The sequence below is a fragment of the Geotrypetes seraphini genome, chromosome 14, assembly GCF_902459505.1.
Source record: "Geotrypetes seraphini chromosome 14, aGeoSer1.1, whole genome shotgun sequence".
NCBI classification, from domain to species: domain Eukaryota; kingdom Metazoa; phylum Chordata; class Amphibia; order Gymnophiona; family Dermophiidae; genus Geotrypetes; species Geotrypetes seraphini.
Window position 1 is genome coordinate 24,223,676 of NC_047097.1, and position 20,583 is coordinate 24,244,258.

General features: G+C 36.7%; 2 protein-coding genes across 5 annotated transcripts in view; one reads left to right on the plus strand and one right to left on the minus strand.

Annotated features, from left to right (window-relative positions):
* PDE8A (phosphodiesterase 8A) overlaps positions 1 to 20,583 on the plus strand; it is a 237,476-nt gene that overhangs the window by 202,583 nt on the left and 14,310 nt on the right. For all 4 annotated transcript variants that reach the window (XM_033920337.1, XM_033920336.1, XM_033920333.1 and 1 more), the window contains 4 exons: positions 10,965 to 11,163; positions 15,032 to 15,249; positions 15,951 to 16,083; positions 19,185 to 19,352. In XM_033920337.1, coding sequence (XP_033776228.1) covers positions 10,965 to 11,163; positions 15,032 to 15,249; positions 15,951 to 16,083; positions 19,185 to 19,352 — 718 coding nt within the window. The remainder of the gene's footprint in view (positions 1 to 10,964; positions 11,164 to 15,031; positions 15,250 to 15,950; positions 16,084 to 19,184; positions 19,353 to 20,583) is intronic.
* The window catches only part of FSD2 (fibronectin type III and SPRY domain containing 2), a 60,429-nt gene continuing 56,974 nt past the window's right edge, over positions 17,129 to 20,583 (minus strand). Inside the window, exon 15 of the mRNA XM_033920338.1 lies at positions 17,129 to 17,186. The gene's annotated coding sequence lies outside the window, so the exon portion shown is untranslated. The remainder of the gene's footprint in view (positions 17,187 to 20,583) is intronic.

Sequence of the window (20,583 nt, forward strand, 5' to 3'; positions counted from 1 at the left end):
TTAGAGCAATCTAATTTTTGTAATCTAGTAGGGGTCCAGAATGCTCTATGCAACAAAAAAAACCATGTTTGCCTAATAGATGCTGACATCGTACCTTTAATTCTCCAAGACCAAATACGTGGCCATTGAGATGCATTAATTTGATGCTTAATCTCAATGCTCCAAATATCTCTTAATCCATTTTTAGGCTTCTTATTCAAATAATTAGATATAATTTTATACCACTTTGCGGCCTGGTGACCCAGAAAATCTGCCTGGAAACATAAGAATTCTAAGCTGTAATGATCATTTAAAGATTTCCATTCAGGGAACCCCACCTGAATAGCCTGCTTCAATTGCAACCACTTATAATTTTGTTTTTTATTCAGACCATATTTATGTTGCAATTGTGAAAATTCAAGCATCTTACCATTATCAATTACTTCCGTTAATGATCTTATACCTGCTTTAATCCAATCTTTCCAGACAACCTAAAACCCGCCTATTTGTATCTTGGAGTTTACCCAAATAGTCTGTTGTTTCGATTATAAAATAGAATCAGTAGTTAATTTGTCTACAAACCTTAATGTTTTCCAAGTATCCATTAATACTCTATTGTCCTTACGTATTCTAGGCACTTTTATACCAAGCAAAAGATCAAGCCTAAGTGGAAAGATAAGTGATCTCTCCACCCTTAACCACTCTGGTAATTGTTCCAAAAGCTCTGGGAGGACCCAATACATACCTTGGCGCATGATATAGGCCTGATGATACCTATAAAAATTGGGAAAATTTACCCCACCCTCCTCAATTGGTCTTTGCAAAGACACTAAAGCCACTCTTGCAATTTTATCCAGCCAAATAAATTTAACCAGAATACTATTTAATTTTTTATAGAAAGACCCCTGAAAAAACACTGGTATCATTCCCAATTGATAGCAAACCACAGGCAAAATCATCATTTTAACAGTTTGTACTCTTCCCCACCAGGACAAATGTAAAGGATTCCATTGCTCACACAACTCTGTAACTTTTTGTAATAAAAATTTTTCATTTATTCTCATTGTCTCTTCAAGTGTTTTATTCAGCCAAATACCTAAGTACTTTATTCCATCCTCTTTCCATATAAAAGGGAAAGAATCAAGTATACCTTTTGTACAATGCACATTTAAAGTTAAAATCTCTGATTTAGTCCAATTTATTTTGTATCCTGAGAATTTTCCAAATGTATCTATGACCTTCAGTAGACATGGGATTGTTGTTTCCGGATTCCTCAAATGAAGCAAGATGTCATCTGCATAAGCAGATACTTTATATTCCACTCCAGCACATGGAATACCCTGTATGTCCTTTGCCTGTCGAATAGCTAATAATAAGGGTTCAAGAACTATATCAAAGAGCAAAGGAGATAATGGACAACCTTGTCTAACTCCCCTCTGCAACTTAAAAGCATCCGAAAAATTATTATTTATATATAAGCGAGTAGTTGGGGAGCTGTACAATGCTTGTATCATTTGTATAAATCCGGATCCAATACCAAACCATTCCATAGCTTGATACATGAAACTCCATTCTACACGATCAAAAGCCTTCTCAGCATCTAGTGAAACCGAAAAAGCCGGATCATTAATTTGCTTTGTTAAATAATACATCTGAAATGCCAGTCTAGTATTATTAGAAGAGTGTCTTTGAGCAACAAATCCAGTTTGATTCATTCCTATTATATGCGGAAGAGCTTTAGCCAATCTTAATGCTAAAATCTTAGCTAATAATTTACCATCTACATTTATTAAAGATATAGGCCTGTAGTTTGAAACCAATGTTGGATCTTTATTTGGCTTTGGCAAAACAATAGTTAAAGATTCTGCCATAGTGCCTGATATACAACCTTTATTCAGTTGATCCTGATATAATTTTAATAAATACGGTAATAGGGAAATTTGAAATTCTTTATAAAACTCTACTGTAAATCCATCTCCACCTGGAGCGGTCCCAACTCTAAGGGATTTCAATGCCATTTGTAACTCTTTTAATGATATAGGTTTATATGATCAGGAATCTTAGGACCTTCAACTAAACTCAAAAAATCCATCCCATCTTTCTCTTTATTTAAATAAGACTCCGAAGAATACAATGACTTATAATATTTTAAAAATTGTTTTAATATATTTCCAATTTGAGAATGAGAATTTCCTAACTCATCTTTAATTATGCTTATTTTCTCCTTCCTTTTCTTTGCTTTTAAATAATTTGCCAATAATCTTCCAGCCTTATTTGCACTACCATAATACACCACCTGCTGAGCAAAAATATCTTTCCTTACTAACCCAGAGGAAATTTCATTATATTCACATTTTTTTTAACAATATTTGAAATGTCTCCTGTTCCCATTTATTAACCAATTTTAATTCCAAATTCTTAATTTCTTTTTCCAAATTCACATATTGTTTTCTTAACAGTTTCATTTTATATGCAGAATATGATATAATTTGTCCTCTCATAGTTGCTTTGAAAGCAACCCATAAAATTCCAATCGAAATTTCCTCTAAATCATTAAGTCTAAAATATTCATTTATTTTATTTTGAAATTCTGTGCAAAATTTAGAATCAGCAAGCAATGTATTATGAAACCTCCATACAGGTTTGGAATTATCTGGATCTACTAAGTTAACTTCTATCCATATACCACCATGATCAGATATTACTATTGGTTCTATGTCAGCTTTTATAACTTGCTGTACCATCTGATCTGAAACAAAAATATAATCAATTCTTGAGAACGATTGATGAACATGTAAACAAAATGTAAATTCCCGAACATTAAAATGAAGAATACGCCATATATCTTTTAAATTACATACTTGTACCAAATTATCTAATCCCATTGATTTCATTATTCTACTAGGCTTTTTATCCATTATTGGATCTATAACAGCATTGAAATCCCCAGCCATCACTAAATTAGTAGTAGCCAGTGGTAAAACTAATTGTTGTAGAGATTTAAAGAATTCACTTTGATTCGAATTAGGTGCATATATATTTAGTAACGCCATTGTATTACTGCCCATGCTCATGTCAACAAGTAACCACCTTCCTTGAGGATCTGCCTTAACCATATTAAATGTTGCTGGACATTTTTTATTAATCAATATTGCAACTCCTGCCTTCTTTTTTACCGCTGGTGCAAATAAACATTGTTTTATCCACTTATCTGTCAGCTTCATAGACTCTGTTCCAGACAAATGTGTCTCTTGCAAGAAACATATATCTATATTTTGTTGTTTAATATATTCCAATACCTTTTTCCTTTTTATAGGGTGATTAAGGCCATTTACATTCAAAGAAAACATTTTAAAACCCATTTTACAAATAAAATATAAAATACATATATAATCCACTTAAACATAAAATATACATTTTTTCTTTTTCCTTAAACCAATATATGAGTCTCCCCCCCTCCCCTCTTTCCCCATCCCCCCCCCTATTCCCATCCTCCACTCTCCCCTCCCCTAACACAAATGCAAACTTCGAAACGCACATATTACTGAGCAAAAAATAAACTCCCCACAGGCAATAACATACTCATTTTTCTTTCTCTAATCTTTCATGCAACCAACACTAAATTCTCCTGCAGTCAATCCATTCTTCAATACCCTAAATACCCATATTAACTATAATTCTTTATTATATACTTCCCTCCTCATTCAAATTTCCAAACATTCTTCCATCCTATACCTCTAATATATTTATAAAAGGATATACCCAATATTTCGGAAACCATTTCTTACAATATATACCCCCCCAAGATTAATATTATTATTTTATTTTATTATATTTTTTTTTTGTCTAACCTAAGTTTCTCACAACTTCAATGGAACATACATCACTCCATCCTATAATATTCATTTTTTTTTTTTTTTAACCTTACATCAAAAGAAGGATCAAACATTTCAACCAAGCAGACCTCATATTTTTTAAAACTCTCATTAATTTTCATTGCATCTTCAATCTATTACAGTCTATTCTCCATTCTGCACAACTGTAACACTTGTACATCTTCATCCTGCTGTTTCAGTCTCTTATTCCATCTTCTTGCAGATTGCTATTTCATCTTTCTCCAATAAAGTATTTTTGCAACATCATCCTTATATCTCAGTCAATTTCAGATGCAAATTGTAAATCTAAATAATGCTCAAGTCATTTCCATCAGTCCATCTTCACATCTTCTTCTCTTTACATCAATAGTCTTGTATTTTTCATCTTATTATATTCTAAGTTCCCACATTTCTCCAATGCAGCATTTATGTGTCCTCATATTATTATCTCAGTCACGCTCAAATGCAAATTATAAATTCACATTAAGAAACCATCCAAATCTTATAATTGTTCCTCATATTTTCTTCACTTCCTATATGCTCCATCCCTCTTCTTACCTTGTCAAAATCTTCTTTTCTTCTTTTCTTATTGTCTCTTTAAAATTTTTCATTTCTATTCTTTAAATCTTGTTTGAAATGTTGATCCCCCTTAAACCTAACTGCAACAATTTTCTAGAAAATATTTTTCTCCTTTTCTATTTTTTTTTTTCCACTTTTTCCTTCTTTATAAAATATCTTTCAATTTTCACTCAAAAATATAAACCAAAAATAATCTAAGTATATTATTTATTACATTTTCTAAATACTTTCATGAAACCATAGGCAAATTATATTGATCTAGAAATTCCTGTAATTTGCCTGCTTCTTCAAAATTATAAGTTTTATTATCATAAGTTACCCTCATAATAGCAGGGTATATCAATCCATATCTTGCTCCCATTGCTCTCAGTTTAGGTCTTAAATCCAAAAGCTGTTTTCTTTTGTAGGCTGTAGCTTTTGCAAAGTCAGGTACTATAAAGATCTTAGAATCCTGGCATTTAAGATCCTTGTTTGTTTTAGCCAGCTTTATAATCTCTACCACCTGCTGATGTCTTAGCAGCTTAAAGATTATTGGACGGGGACCTTTCTGACTATTTGATCTTTTCATCGGTATCCGATGTGCTCTTTCTATCTCCAAAGGAAAAGAACTTTTAAATGGCAAGATCTTTGGGATAAAATTAGTCACAAATTGAATAGGATCATTCTGCTCAATCCCCTCAGGTATCCCAATCAGACGCAAATTATTCCTTCTTTCACGATTTGATAAGTCTTCAAAATCCTTTTTCAACGCCTCTATTTCTCTGTGATCTTTTTTACACACCAGCATCTCTGCCTCAGATTTCTCAGCATGCTTTTCTAACTGCTCAATTTTGAAGTCAACTGCCTGCATTCTATTTGTCAGACTCTCTCTTTCCTCCTTCACAACTTTTATATTTTTAGCGTTATCACTTACTATTTCTTTAATTTTCTGAGGTTCATTCATCAAATCACTGTTATCAATTTCTTCCTGAGGCAACGGGACCACTGTCGGGGATACCGAATCCATTTTTGTTTTGTTTTTTACTTCCTGCTCCTGAATTCACCGGATTACTTTTACTAGTTTTACCCGAAGCCATTTCTTACTTCAATTCTCTCTTTTCCTTCACTTTTCTTTAATTTTAACTGCCAAAATCTTAATAAAATTTGCCTGTCACAACAGAGCTAATCCTCTACCCAGCCATCTTCGTGCGCTGCAAAGTTCTAGAATCTTCTTTTCTTTTTTTTTACTTTTATTGTACAGTGCTCTGTTATTGCTCCAAGGAAGAGTGATATATCAAAATATACACCGTAATATTAGGTCTGTGTGAGGGCAGGTATCATGTTTGTGCTCGATGTTTAAGTACAATTTGGCCAGATTTTTGCTAGTATTTTATGACAGGTGTCTATGTGCCTTTATAAAGTAGGTGAGAAATAGGCACCCTCCTGGTCAATTAACCTAGGTGCTCTCATAAAATTACCCTCATAAAAGGCAATTTTATAACAAGTCACCTACATATGTAAAGCATCCGGAGGTTGCTTGGTAGGATTTTATTCTATAAAGGAATGTAGGCACCTTTGTTCCTTTGAACACTAGCCTAACCGGATAATACACTCTTAAATTACAAGGCCACAATGCTTTTAGGTGATTATGGATGTGACTTCTCCTATTGTGCCACCTTTGATGTTGGCAAAAGTGGTCCTTGAAGAGAAGCTGAACCTGAAAATCAACTAGTTTTGCTCAAGTTCTTGCTCAGTGGGATGCCTCTGCCTCATGGACAGGATGATGCAGCCAATCCTTGAGACCCATGGCATTGGTATCGTTCTCTAACAAATCAGGGGAGGACACAAGCATACCTTGGAGTCTAGATGGACTCGTTCCAGAACTGCCACCTCTGAAAGTTTAACGTCTGTTTAGGCACAAATGAATTAAAAGTATTCCTGAGATTCTGAATACAAGGCTACAGAGTTCACTGACTTACCCTTAGAAATCTTTCCTCCACACACAAAAAAAGAGAAAATCTTCCTCAGAGGGTTATACCTTTACTGATTTTATCAGTGAAATGGCTGATGCCGTTTCATTTAAGTAGATGGAGGAAGAACCCAGGGCAGAAATACTGGATATCTTCCACTTTCTCAATTTTGATCTCCTGTGCCCCCACGGAAGGTATGACTCTGCCTGTTCACAAAATCTGTAGGAAAGTGCTGAATATTCACAGTTAAGTTCTAAAATGCTATTTAACCAGTCAGTGGCTGATCCTCACCAGTTAAATAGTTTTGAATATCGGGGGGAATAAGCTATTCTCTGATACTGCATCAAGATTGAATAGACTAGATAGTCTTCATGGTGTTTGTCTGCTGTAATTTGTTCCTAAGATTTGTTGAAAGTTTTCAACTTTTCTGGAGCTCCTTAAATTTCCTTTCATTATGGAGGTAATTTATCAAGATGCTGTAAAAAGAGAGCTTTTGCTACACCTTGATTAAAAAGGGCAATTCTATATATGTGTGCACACACTTGGTGCACATAAGTTGAGAGGAAATTAGCACTTAGTCTGTACTGCAGGTTTCTAACTCCCATGGTAAAGGACTAAAACACTGCCTCCAGGCCATATCTGAAAGGATTTGTGGTGCTGTCCCCCTCAATCCAAATATCCCTCCATCAAGCCCATGCCCTATCTCCAACCCTGTAGTCATACTTTATTCCCTGGTGGTCCAGTGGGTCCTTCAACAGGAATGGTCCCCGGTCGCTCTTGCCCTTCCAGCATCATTCCTCAAAATGGTGCCCCTAGCAATAGTCTTGCAGTACTAAGGGACACCATTTGAAGGACAATACTTGAAGGGCAGGTGTAGCTGGGAATTGTTCCTGCCCAAAGAACCCCCTGGACCATCAGATAGGAAGAAAACCAGGAGAGGACAGAACCCTGGAATTGCAACAAGGACAGCATATCGATGAGTAAGCAATGATCAACAGTATCAAAAGCAGCAGACAGATTGAGAAGAATGAGGATAGAGTAAAGGCCTTTGGATCTGGACAAGAACAGGTCTTTGGAAACTTTAGTAAGGGCAGTTTCTGTGGAATGCAGCGGGCAAAAGCTTGACTGAAGCAGATCCAGAATAGCATGGGATGAAAGGAATTCCAGGCAACAGTGGTAAACAGCACGTTCAAGTAACTTGGATAAGAAGGGGAAGAGGGAGATGGGGCAATAGTTGGAGGGACACATAAGGTCCAGTGAGGGTTTCTTGAGTAGGAGAGTGACAAAAGCATGTTTGAAGGCATCAGGGACAGTTTCAATGGAGAGCGATAGGTTGAGGATGTGACAGATAGAAGGGATGACAGGGGGCAAGATAGCACTGAGTAGGTGAATGAAAATCGGATCAGAGGAGCAGGTAGTGGGTTGGAGGATGAGAGAAGATGTGTGGTTTTCTCCTCAGTGATCTCAGAGAAAGAGGAGAGAGTGGCTGGTGTTGAGGGGAGGTTAGTAGAAGGGACAGATGGAGGGGAGGGGAGGGGGAAGCAGCCTGGTTGAGAGATCAAGGTGCATCTTCTTGTAGAAGAACTCTGTCATTGTCTGAGGAGAAATTGAAGGGGGGATAGGCAGCAAGGGTGCTTTGAATAGGGAGTTTAGTGTGGTAAAGAGATGGCGAGGATTGGAGCTAAGAGAAGTGGTTAAGTGGATATAGTATTCTTGTTATAGTATTCTTGTTTGGCCAGCGAGAGGGCAAACTGGAACGATATCAGCATGAATTTGAAGTGTATGAAGTCAGCATGTACACAGGATTTAAGTCAGAGACATTCAGCATAACGGGCACATCGGCGTAGGTAATGAATGCAGGGGGTGAGCCAGGGTTGGGGTTTGGCACGCCTAACAGGACATGAGATTGGAGGAGCAAGGGTATCTAGAGCAGAGGAGAGAATGTCGTCATTGACAGTCTTGTGTTATATAGTAATATGGGTTATTGCCCTAACACAACTTGATAACTTCCCCCAGAACAGCTCCCTCTGTCCAGCTCTGACTAAAGGAAAAAGGGGAGTAAACATTTCAAAAATAAATCCGCCAAAATTGGCTCTGGAATTAATTTTTACTATGAAAAAAATTAACACCTATTTCTAGTAATTATGAAAACACCAGATTGGCTGACAAATTACACCTACATTTCCAGTATGTAAACCCTGAAAATCCAATGCCCTAAATTAATAGCAAAGCGGGTAAGCATTATGCCAATACTTTTTACCTTGAGAGGCTTTCAGTGTGTGATTATCCCCAATCAGTGCTGGCATACCTAGCAATCTATAAAGCAAACCAGCGCCAAAGCACAAAAGAAGTGTTATACAGTGTTTTATAAGTGAAGATATTTGCCATTTTTCAAGTTTCTGCATGAAAAGCACAGCCTGGCCTCTTTGTAAATACTGCCATTATGTCTGTGTGATCACACAGCATTATGAAATTAGCCATGAAATCTATGGTACTTTCAGGTCCTTGTAGACATTTGGAAGGTTGGACTAGAATAGTTCATTAAGCTTTATATTGTGGTGTAGGAGTTCCCCGGAGAAGAATTGAGTAATACAAGTCTCTATCTTTTTCTCAGAGGATTGAAAGGAGAAACGTGTCATTAGGTTCTGCTAGGCTGAGAAACCTGCAGTCTAGAGAAATAAATATTTTCACTTTTTCCTTTCATACTTTCTTTATTTTACTACAGTACTCGTAGATCTCTTTGGAGGGAAGTTCAGCGTTATTTTTGTCCCCTACAAAAGGGAGCACATGAATTGCTTTTACAGATATTGTTTATTATATTGTACTTGCACTAATAGTCACAGGACTGTCTGAATATCTATGATTTACTTATTGTGCTGCCTTGCTTAAATTCTTATGAGTGATTTTTGTTGTTGGGTGTAACTGGAGATGGAGAGGAAACTCAAGAAAAATCAATTAACTATAACAGAGTTAAAATTCAGTTTTAACTCGTTGATAACTCCAGTTTTAGAAATGTCTTTAGTTTATGAAAAATTGGCTCTTAGATTCTGAAATATTCTTCAGACTCCCCCACCCCCACCCCACCCCCAAATTATGAAAATAGAATGGAGATTTTGATGTGTTGACAGAGTTCCATGCAGTGGTGTATCTAGACAGCTAATTTTGGGTGGGCACAAAGTTTTCTAAGCCCCGTCCTACCCCCATCTCATAATATAAATACTTTAGCTAATGAGGATCTCCAAGCTCTGTCAAGTTGAAGACTTTCTCTGAAGGTGGCCAGAAAACTCCCTTTTACCAAGCTTGGCAGGCAGCAGCAATGAAAGCAAATAGAAAGCTAGGGATTATCAGGAAAGGAATGGAAAACAAAGATGAGAATGTTATAATGCTCTTGTATCATTCCATGTCCTGCCCCACCTCGAGTACTGTATGCAATTCTAGTCACCACATCTCAAAAAAAGAAATAGCAGGACTAGAAAAGGTTCAAAGAAGGGCAACAAAAATGATAAAAGAAATGAGGAAAGGCTAGGGATCTTCAGCCTGGAGAAAAGATGGCTCAAGGGAGATATGATAAAGGTCTATAAAATACTAAGTGGAATGGGTAGATGGGAATCGCTTGTTCACTCTTTCCAAAATAACTAGGACTAGGGGGCATGCAATGAATGATGGGTGATCATGTCTGCCTCTTCCATCAGCCACTGGGGAAACCGCCAGGTGGGTATCAGGGATAGGAGCGTTATGTTGAAGGGATTTGACTTAGTAGAGAAAGAGAGATTGTTCATCCTCTCCAAAGTGAAGAGAACGAGAAGACACTCGCTAAAGTTAAAAGGGGATAGATAGATTCCGTACAAACGTAAGGAATTTCTTCACCCAGAGAGTGGTAGAAATCTGGAACGCTCTTCCAGAGGCTGTTATAGGGGAAAACACCTTTCAGGGATTCAAGAAAAGGTTAGGTAAGTTCCTGCTGGACCAGAACATATGCAGGTAAGGCTAGACTCAAATAGGGCACTGGTCTTTGACCTAAGGACCGCCGTGTGATTGGACTGCTGGGCATGATGGACCACTGGTCTGACACAGCAGCGGCAATTCTTATGTTCTTATGTTGAGGAACTTGGCAATGGTTGATTTGGACTGAAGGGAACGCTTATCGTGGAGGTGTGGTACTTTTCCATTAACCAACCCCCTTTAAAAAATAGTAGGCCCAATTCTGGGCTCACAATATTTGTGTTGGTCTGACCAGGAATGCAAACTGAAATTTACTGAGGTCAGTAACATGCTTGGTACATTTTGCTGCACAGAAATGTGATATTTTACCACTAGTAATTACCTCTACAAATCAGATATAGAAGGCTGGGGGATAATTTGGGGTTTTGCAGTTCAGTAAATTTCTCAGGCGCTAACTCATAAAATCACATTTTTTTAACATAGTTTAGTAAGCAGATCCCTCATTTGTTGAAGTTTGAACTTGTATTTCTCGAATTTGTTGTTGATTTTTCAGTATTTTATCAAGATACATTATGAACAATTTTCTGTAAACAATTATTAAAATACTGATCACTGAATGTTTGCCGTTTTCCTTGTGCAGGACTTTGGTTTCTCTTGGCCTCAAAATATTTGCCCGATTTGGAGTTTGTGAATTCCTGAATTGCTCTGAATCGACTCTGAAGTCTTGGTTGCACATCATCGAAAGTAACTATCATTCAACCAACTCCTATCATAATTCTACTCATTCTGCAGATGTGTTACATGCCACGGCCTATTTCCTGTGCAAAGAAAGAGTAAAGGTAAGTCACCAAAGATAGATATTTTATAACGCCTTGGCATATGAACTAGTAACATGCACACAACAGTCTTATTTCCATAAATGATATCACAACAGATGTCTCCAATGTAGCAGTTCCAAAACCTTTAACAAAGCCTTCATTTTGATAGTAGAATTTCTTGAAATGCTAGTCATCTGTTTCAAATATTTTATTGAGCATGAGCAGGAAAGTGTTTTTCAGATATTGTAGAAGCGGTGCTCTAAAATCCACACTAAAGTTATTTCACACTAAAGTTATCCACACTAAAGTTATCCCCGGTGAGGTCCTCCATGTTTTAGTGTTCACACTAATATTTTAGCAAAACAGGTATTGAAATAATAGCTGGTTTGCTAAAAATATTAGTGTGAACACTAAAACATGGAGGACCTCACCGGAATCCTAGGCAGAAAGGCACATAGGTACATATGTAGTACCTATTTTATACTACTACTACTACTATTAATTATTTCTATAGCGTTACCAGACGCACGCAGCACTGCACAGTCATAAAAAATAAGAACTTGATAAATCTTAACCAATTGTTAGTGTAGTCCTTATTCGCTTCTCTCTAAATCACTAACTATTCTCTGTACTCTTTTTAAATCTCTAATATTGTAAAGCTATATGATGCCTGTTTATAGATTATGGCCCCATATACACTGTAAAGAGATTATTGGTCTAGTACTAACATATACTTCATAATATATGTATATATATATATTAATTATTTATTTTTTCATTTGTATGGACCTTCGGATATCAACTGGACCATGAATAATGCCCAGCAATCTCTTGTCTTCATCGGTCCACTTTATTGTTTATCTACTCAAAACTCTAAAATTCATTTAGTTTCATACTTATTCTTAATTTCATAATTCCATAACTATTTCTTCATTGTATTTCATTTTAATTTCCTTCATTACCTTACTTAATGTCTTTTTCTTCTAATTTAATCTTACTACTTAGCTACTTAGCTTCGAGGTTAGCTCTCAAATGTTCATCAATGGCACCTCTCCCGACATGCATGTTTCAAACAATGTTTTTCTTCAGGGTCGAGGGGTATAATCGAGTGTGTGCAGTCTTTCTTCAAGAGATTGGTGGGCATTATTCATGGTCCAGTTGATATCCGAAGGTCCATACAAATGAAAAAATAAAGAATTAATATATACTGTATATACATATACATATATTATGAAGTATATGTTAGTACTAGACCAATAATCTCTTTACAGTGTATATGGGGCTGCAATATATAAGCAGGCACCATATAGCTATAAAAAAATAAGAAAACAGTCCCTAAAGACAACTTATATGTCTATGTGCCTTAATAAATAATCCACAGGAAAATACTGATTATACTGATTCTGTGTGCATGAAATGAGTTTTTACATGTATTGGGATGCTGAATAAATTAATAATGCCACACTTTGAGCATTTCTGCTTTTCCTTTTTTTGAGGTGGCCTTTCATTTGAAAGTTGTCTTTATCTCTCCACTCGATTAGATACTGCTGAATTTCCTTATGGAAATTTGATGACATAATTGTTAGGTTAAATCACCCTTTGTGGGGGAGAGTTATCAACATGGGCTACCTTTTAAAATGTGTTATTTTACTGTTAACCTGGGTTACCGTATTAGTAGCTAAAAAGGGGCCTGTTCTAAAATAGCATAAATAGTAGTAGAATAACCTGTCTTTACAGTAGCTCACAATAGTAACTTCCTCTGGTATCCAGAACTGATACTGTGATGTCATAATGCCTCACTCCACCAATGCCTAAGAGCCAACCTCATCAGTGATGTCACAATAGCTTGATTGTCCTGTCAATACAGTACAGTGTTCTGGCTTAACATATCTCCCATTTAACAAGGATATTGTGCTTTGGACTTTTGTTACAGGTTTGAAAATGCATCCAAATATTGAATTACTGCCATATTAAGAAATACACAGTAGCTGGCGAGTTAGCTTAGTTTTGTCAAAAATTTGAGTCCTTTTGTTCTGGCTTTCAGGGCTGAATAGTACCCAGATGCTCATCTGCCTCACGGCAGCTGTAAATATATACATATTGCAAAATGGCCCTCAGACTAGGCTGTCAGCAACACCTACATGTGAAGATCAAATATAGCTGCACACGTACTTGCATGCTTTTACATAGATCTGCAGTTTTATAACAGCCATTTGCTTTACACATGGAAAAGACTTTATAAAATGAGGTAATTCTGCAAAGTAGGTATTAACATTTTGTACTCATGTAAAATGTTCAGAATACTAACACACACACATTCAGGCCAATATCCTGTAACTACGTTCATATCTTACATAGTGGATAAGTTATAGGTTTCGGTGGTGGAGAATTGGCAGAGTTTAAAATACTAAAAATACTCATCATCGGAACTTGGATACACACAGTTATGTCAGCTCTAGGGCTGGTGTAAGGGCTCATGCCTTTATTACAGGAGCATATTTTCCCTTTTACACTAGTATTTTGTAAGGGGGAGCCACTTAGTTTTAGCAGCAAACACATATAGCGGGCCAGCAAATTGCAGGAATAAAAATTTTATTAAAACCAAAGTCCGGAGCTTTGTTTCTGCCATCTAATTTAAGGTGGTCAGAACATGAATAAAGGCCCCATTACAGAACAGTCACTAGCAGAAAAGTTCATGTCCTGATTTGATGGTGTGAACTTGCTGTTGGATGTACAAATGGGTGAAGATTGAGCAGAAGATGAGCAGAGCATGCAACTACATGGATAAATGATTGAATATTATAAATTTACAGGTGTTCCCTCTAACACAGGGGTAGGCATCCTTTATACATAGAGGGCCATAAATATCATACTATCCTTAGCAAGCCACACACTGAAAATTAGTACCTTATATATCATTACTGACAAAACTCAATGTGATGACCGAGTGAGCATAAACTATTACCCTATACGTCTGTCATTAGTTTAAAAGATTAATGAGATCTTTGTAACTGTGCACAGTTCCCTATTAGTTCATTGCTTTTCTGAAAATATTTGTGAAATACAGTTTTTAGAATTGCCAAAACTCTGGTTAATGGTATTTATACAGACCATTTTCTTACCATGGTCATGGCTTCCCAAGGTCTTGTGGCTCACATGCTGTAGGTTGCCTAGCCTTGCTCTAACGTTGTAAATGATGGCAGATAAAAGACCTGAATGGTCCATCCAGTCTGCCCATTTTGGTGTGGGCATTTACACTAGTAATAGGGCTGGTGTAAGTGATTGGGCCTTAAATATAAGCATTTTTTCTGCCACTTTCACTAGTGTTATATATTGTTAATAAGATCATATTGTGTGTATATGAAAAATGAATGGAAGAAATTGCATTACAATTAGTAATATTATTATGGGGGTGGGGTCAGGGGTGGAGCTTGGGCAGGTCTGGGGTGGAGCTTGGGAGGGGGTACTCAGTTGATATTTGTTAGACTTAGGGGGTACTTGGCTTGAAGAAGTTGAGAAACCCTGCTCTAAAGCACCCAAAGCCTCAAAAAACTTTGATTAATACCTGAAAATAATAAATATTAAGCAAAGCAGATGGAAGGTAAAGTTGAAAATGTAAGATGATACCTTCTGCATCCCTTGCTGGTGAAGATGCACTACCCACAGGTTCAGTACTCGTGCTTTTTGCACTGAAATGCAGAGCAGTTGGTAACTTAGTCCAGGACATCTGAGTGTATAATATGGTAAGCTCTTTTAAGATGCAGCTTAGTAAAAGGACCTCCAAATGTTTTGAGTCCTAAGCATGTAAAGGAACTCGACTGTATTTCGTTATAGTGCGTGTTCCAGAACCTAAAGACTAGAAAACATAATTTCTGTTGTCTCCTTCCAGCAAAGTTTAGATCAGATTGATGAAGTTGCAGCACTTATTGCTGCCACTGTTCATGATGTGGATCATCCTGGCAGAACAAACTCCTTCCTGTGTAATGGAGGAAGTGAACTGGCAATATTATACAATGACACAGCGGTGTTAGAGAGCCATCATGCAGCACTTGCGTTCCAGCTTACCACCAGGGATGAGAAATGTAATATATTTAAAAACATGGAGAGGTAAGTCTGAAATAATCTATTTTCCTTTTTTTTTCTTTTTCAAAATTGTATATTTTACAGTTTTTCAAAGTTAAGTACAAGATTAAATCATATTATTCTGATTTTATGGCTTCCCTTTTAGGAAGATAAGTTGTATAAAAATGGAAACAAAATGTGAGCAAAGTGACCTTGTCATGATCTTTGTTGTTTGTACTCATATCCTGACCTCTCATGTATGGTCTTCTACCTGTTTAATCAGGTTGGTGGCCCTCAATTCAGTTAGGATAATTTATTTCTTTCTGCCTCATTTTCTTGGACTTTAATTGCATTTGTTGATAATTGATGAAATTCTCTGCTACATGTGGTATAGTAAAATCATTTTGATACAGATACTTTTACCAGAAACACCCTTCTTATGTTTTTCTTCTTTATGATAATTTTTTATTTTCATGCATCAGGTTTTTGTCTTGTCTTGTTTTTTAAATAAAGAACTTTAAAAAAAAAATCTGTGGTGTGAAAAACTTCTTACTCTTCTAGAAAATTATTTAAGATCTTTAAGATTAATCTTCAAGTGTAGTCACATGAGCCACACTTTTTTAGTAAAACTGTCTTATTGCAAAAGACACCTCAACTATGTACCGTACAGCTGGATATGCCTTAATAAAGCATCCATACAAACAGGATAAGATTACTATTAATACAGAATTTCCTTTTTATAACAGGACTGAATATCGAACGCTTCGTCAAGCCATTATTGACATGGTCCTAGCAACAGAAATGACAAAGCACTTTGAACATGTCAACAAGTTTGTGAACAGCATTAATAAGCCTTTGGCTGCAATAGAAGAAAATGTGGTAAGCAAAATAACAATGTTTATTCAAGACATTATTATTATAAAGGAACATTACTAGATTGTTCATCCTGTCCACTTTCTCTTGATTTCATTTCTTCAGCTTTTGGGTTTATTTCTAAATCTCATTTCATTGTGGTCTTAATTTGTTGTGTTCCATATTTTAGGAATAAAATGCTATAGCCCTTATGGTGTATACATTTTCCCATTACTGCATCAACTGTTCTATGCATTAATGTTATTTATCATGCATTGTCTCTATGCTTGCAGGATGATATTCTAAAAACTGGCCTATTTGAATCTTTGTTTACTTAAGATCATAACTGTCGGAGTAATCAAGCAGAGGGAACTTTAAAAAACTTAAAAAAAAATAATATTAGAAATTTAAATGAAAATCTAAGAGAGCCTTCTACTAAAAATTAGCAGGCATTATATTTTCATGTGGGTGATGTCATCCACGGAACCCATGCATGTGCTGGTGCCTTCCCTCCCGATGTTGGCTCGCCAGATAATTAGTTCTAAATTTTCTACAGAGCTGAGAAACTGTGTTTTTGGTATCTCTTTAGCACATCAAATTTTGAAGCCTTTTTTTGTGCCTTCTCAATATTATTTTATTTTATTTTATCAGTATTTTCTTAGAGTTTAGTTCATTTTAGTCAATTTTTTGATCTTTGGTCTTCAGGCCACTTCGAGCTTCTTTTTCAACCCAGGGAGCATCAATGTTTTTCAGTATACTTTTCACTCAAGCTCCCTGGGCCATCAAGCTTTTTGATTTTGCATTGGACATTTTTCTCTTCATGTCAAAAAGGGGCCCTACTTTTTCCTTATTTCCACTTTTATGGAGAGAGACCACATCCACCCTTCTCCAGTCCTCCGGTACCACTCCTGACTCTAGAGAAGCATTGAAAAGGTCAGCTAGCAGAGCCGCCAGAATTTCCTTAAGTTCCTTCAGAACCCTCTGATGTACACCATTCGGCCCCATCGCTTTGTTCACATTTAGTTTAGCTAACTCCTCATGAACACAATCCACAGAAAATCAATCAGGGTATACCACACCTCCAGCCCTATTTGTTCTTGTCTTCTGCGGTCCCACTCCGGGTACTTCAGCTGTGAAAACAGAACAGAAATATTTGTTAAGCAGCTTAGCCTTATCTTTATCAGATTCTATATATTCCTCCCCTTCACCTTTGAGTCTCACAGTGCCATTTTTGCACTTCCTTCTTTCACAAACATCTAAAGTCTTGTCCCCTTGGTTTACCTTTTCAGCTATTTTTTCTTCCATTTGTATCTTTGCTTTCCTGACTACTTGACCAGCCTCTTTTAACTTTTCCAGATATTTTTGCGTCTTCCTCTTTCTGTGATCTTTTATAGTTTATGAAACCTTTTTTTCCTTACCTTCTCAACTATACTTTTGAGGATTAAGGGAGCGTTTACTTACTTTCCTTACAAAATGGTGTGTTGCCCTTACAATAGCTCATTTCAGTTTTGCCCATTCCTTTCCTACTACTTCCAGATGTTCCCATGCAGACAACAGTTTCTTGATGTAATCCCCATCTCAACAAAGTTAGCTTATTTTTTTTTTTTTAAAGTCTAGAATCTTCACTTTCAAATGAGAGCCCTCTCTATACATCTCTTAATATTAAACCACATCATGTGGTGATCACTGGATACCAAATGATCACCTACTGTAACTTCGGAAACACTTTCCCTGTTTGTATGCACTAAGTCCAATATGGTCCCATCCTACGTGGGTTCCGTTACCAACTGCTGGAATAGTTCACCTTGTAGAGAATCCAGGATCTCCCTACTTCCAGGAGATCCCACAATAGAGATACTCCAATCAACATCTGAAAGATTAAAATCACCTATTAGTAGTACTTTCTCTTTTGCAGCAATATTTTGAATGTCTTCTATTAAATCTCTGACCTCTTCTGTCTGTGAAGGTGGCATGTATATCACACCAATGTAAATACATTTTCCATTCTCTTTTTCCAGCTCGATCCATGGTGCCTCTTCCTTAATCTGTAGATCCTGCAATTGTGTGCAGTTTCTGGCAGGTGATGGAAGTGGTGGGGTTAAAACAGGGGTGGGCAACTCCTATAATCAAGGGCCAGAATCCAGTTGGGTTTCAGGATTTCCCCAATGAATATGCATGAGATCTATTTGCATGCACTGCTTTCAATGCATATTCATTGGGGAAATCCTGAAAACCCGACTGAATTCCGGCCCTCGAGGACCGGAGTTGCCCACCCCTGGGTTAGAAAAAGCTGCCATTTCTTCAACTGTTAGATGTTTCTCCTGCTTCTCAAACTTAGCTGCTAGTGGAAGCCATGTGCTAAAGGAGTACAGACCACAGTTCATTTGGTAGCAGTTACAAACTGGTCCTTAATCCAGCCAGTAGCTGTCGCTGGTGGGGATTGTAGATGCCATCTACTGCATCCCTAGCCCATGCCTCTTCAAGGGGACTTTTCTTTTGTTTTAATGCAAAATGTTCATGTTAGGAGTTTATTTTATAAAATTTGATGTATGGCCTTTCAAACTAAAGCATACCGGGCAGTTTACAATATATGTAAAATTTATCCAAGAACGTAAGAGACAAAATAAACAGACATTCATTACAAAACAAGGAAAACGAGGCTTTAGAAAATTGACATATTAGGTGCAAAAATCATTTTTAAAAATAAGCAGGTATACTTTGAGACATTTTCACAGTATCACCCTATACCCCCCTAAATCAGGGATCTCAAAGTCCCTCCTTGAGGGCCGAATCCAGTCGGATTTTCTGGATTTCCCCAGTGAATATGCATTGAAAGCAGTGCATGCACATAGTTCTAATGCATATTCATTGGGGACATCTGAAAACCCGACTGGATTGCGGCCCTCAAGGAGGAACTTTGAGACCCTTGCCCTAAATAAAACTATCCATGTTTTAGATTTTTGTTTTGTACAGAAGTTCATCTTTCAGCAAATAACTTTATGCCCACTGTTGACTTTTCTATGTGTAGGAAAAGGCTGATTTTTTGAGTTTACGGACACACACACACACCCCTTCCCCTCCTCATCCCATTGACTTACAGCCACTTTTCTTTTGTTTTTATTTCATAGTGTACAGGTACTGATGATGACTCAGTCAAAACTATCCTTACATCTCCTGAAAACCGTATTCTAATTAAACGTATGTTGATAAAGTGTGCTGACATTTCCAATCCATGCAGAGCGCTGGATCAGTGCATCGAATGGGCAGGGCGCATATCGGAAGAATATTTTGCACAGGTAAGTCTCTGCAGGGTAACTAACATTATAAACCTGAATTTTGAATCACAAAATGGTTTTAAAATGTCATAAATATCTACTTTCCGGAGAGCAGCAAAATCCTAATGTACCTATCCCATCCCATCCTATCTTTCAAATGCAGTATTGTACCTTGGATAACTGGATTACGTTATATTGCATCATGTATTATTATGGAACATAAATATATCACTTTCATTAGAGAGAAGAATGCAGGCAGTTTGCATTATGCTCACACAACACACCATATTTATTGCTCATAGCAATAAATCTTTTAGCATTCCGCAGTAAACTAATTTAACTTTAGCAGTGAGGTTTCAAAAACTGAAAATAGAATCTGTTTATTAACATAGGAGCATTTCTAACTCTAAATATGTTTGTTAAGATTTCATTTAGTATCCTCATTTCAAATGTTTTCAGATACAGTATATGCATCTAGCTTTAGCATACATTAAAACCTAAATAAGATGCACTGGCATCGCGTGATACATTTCATTGGCAATGCATTGGCAAGAGTCGTGGTGTCTGAACTACTCAAAATGCCAGTTTGATGCTTTTATTGGCACTCATCTTTTTTTTTATCCTGATATTTTTTATTTCTTGTAGAATTCCACCGTTTGAAAGAAGACTTGCATCTTGTTAAAATTATACCCTTTTTCAATTGTTGGTGGGTTATGACCAGCACAGAAACCTTACTTTACATTGATTTGTAATGCTGGAAGAGAGATATAGAGCAATGTTTAGAAAAACATGAATATCTATTCTACTACTACTACTACTATTATTAATTATTTTAATAGTGCTACCAGACATACGCAGCGCTGTACAGAGTATTCTAGTGCAATGTGTCTAGTGGTGCTGAACGCTAGGGTCCTATATCTGAACTAACAAGTTGCTTGAAAAAACTGTAAATCATGTTTTCAACGCCTATGCTAAAACAGGCAGGCACCACATGGCACAATTAGTAAGGTTATTGTAGCCTGTGGTGAAAATCTGGAGGAGAGAGTCCCCAAAAATTGGTTTTGAAGGTTTCAGAGCCTAGGTCCCCCTCTTCTAAAACCCCATTTCTTGTGATTTGTTTCCTTCAGGGAAGTCTCTAAGGCTGGCACAATTTTTCTGGCGGCAGCCATCTTGGATTTTAAACAGTCATTTTTTTTTTTTCTCTAGCCTCCATCTACCTCAAAACCTTTCAATTTTGTTCAAAATTGACTGG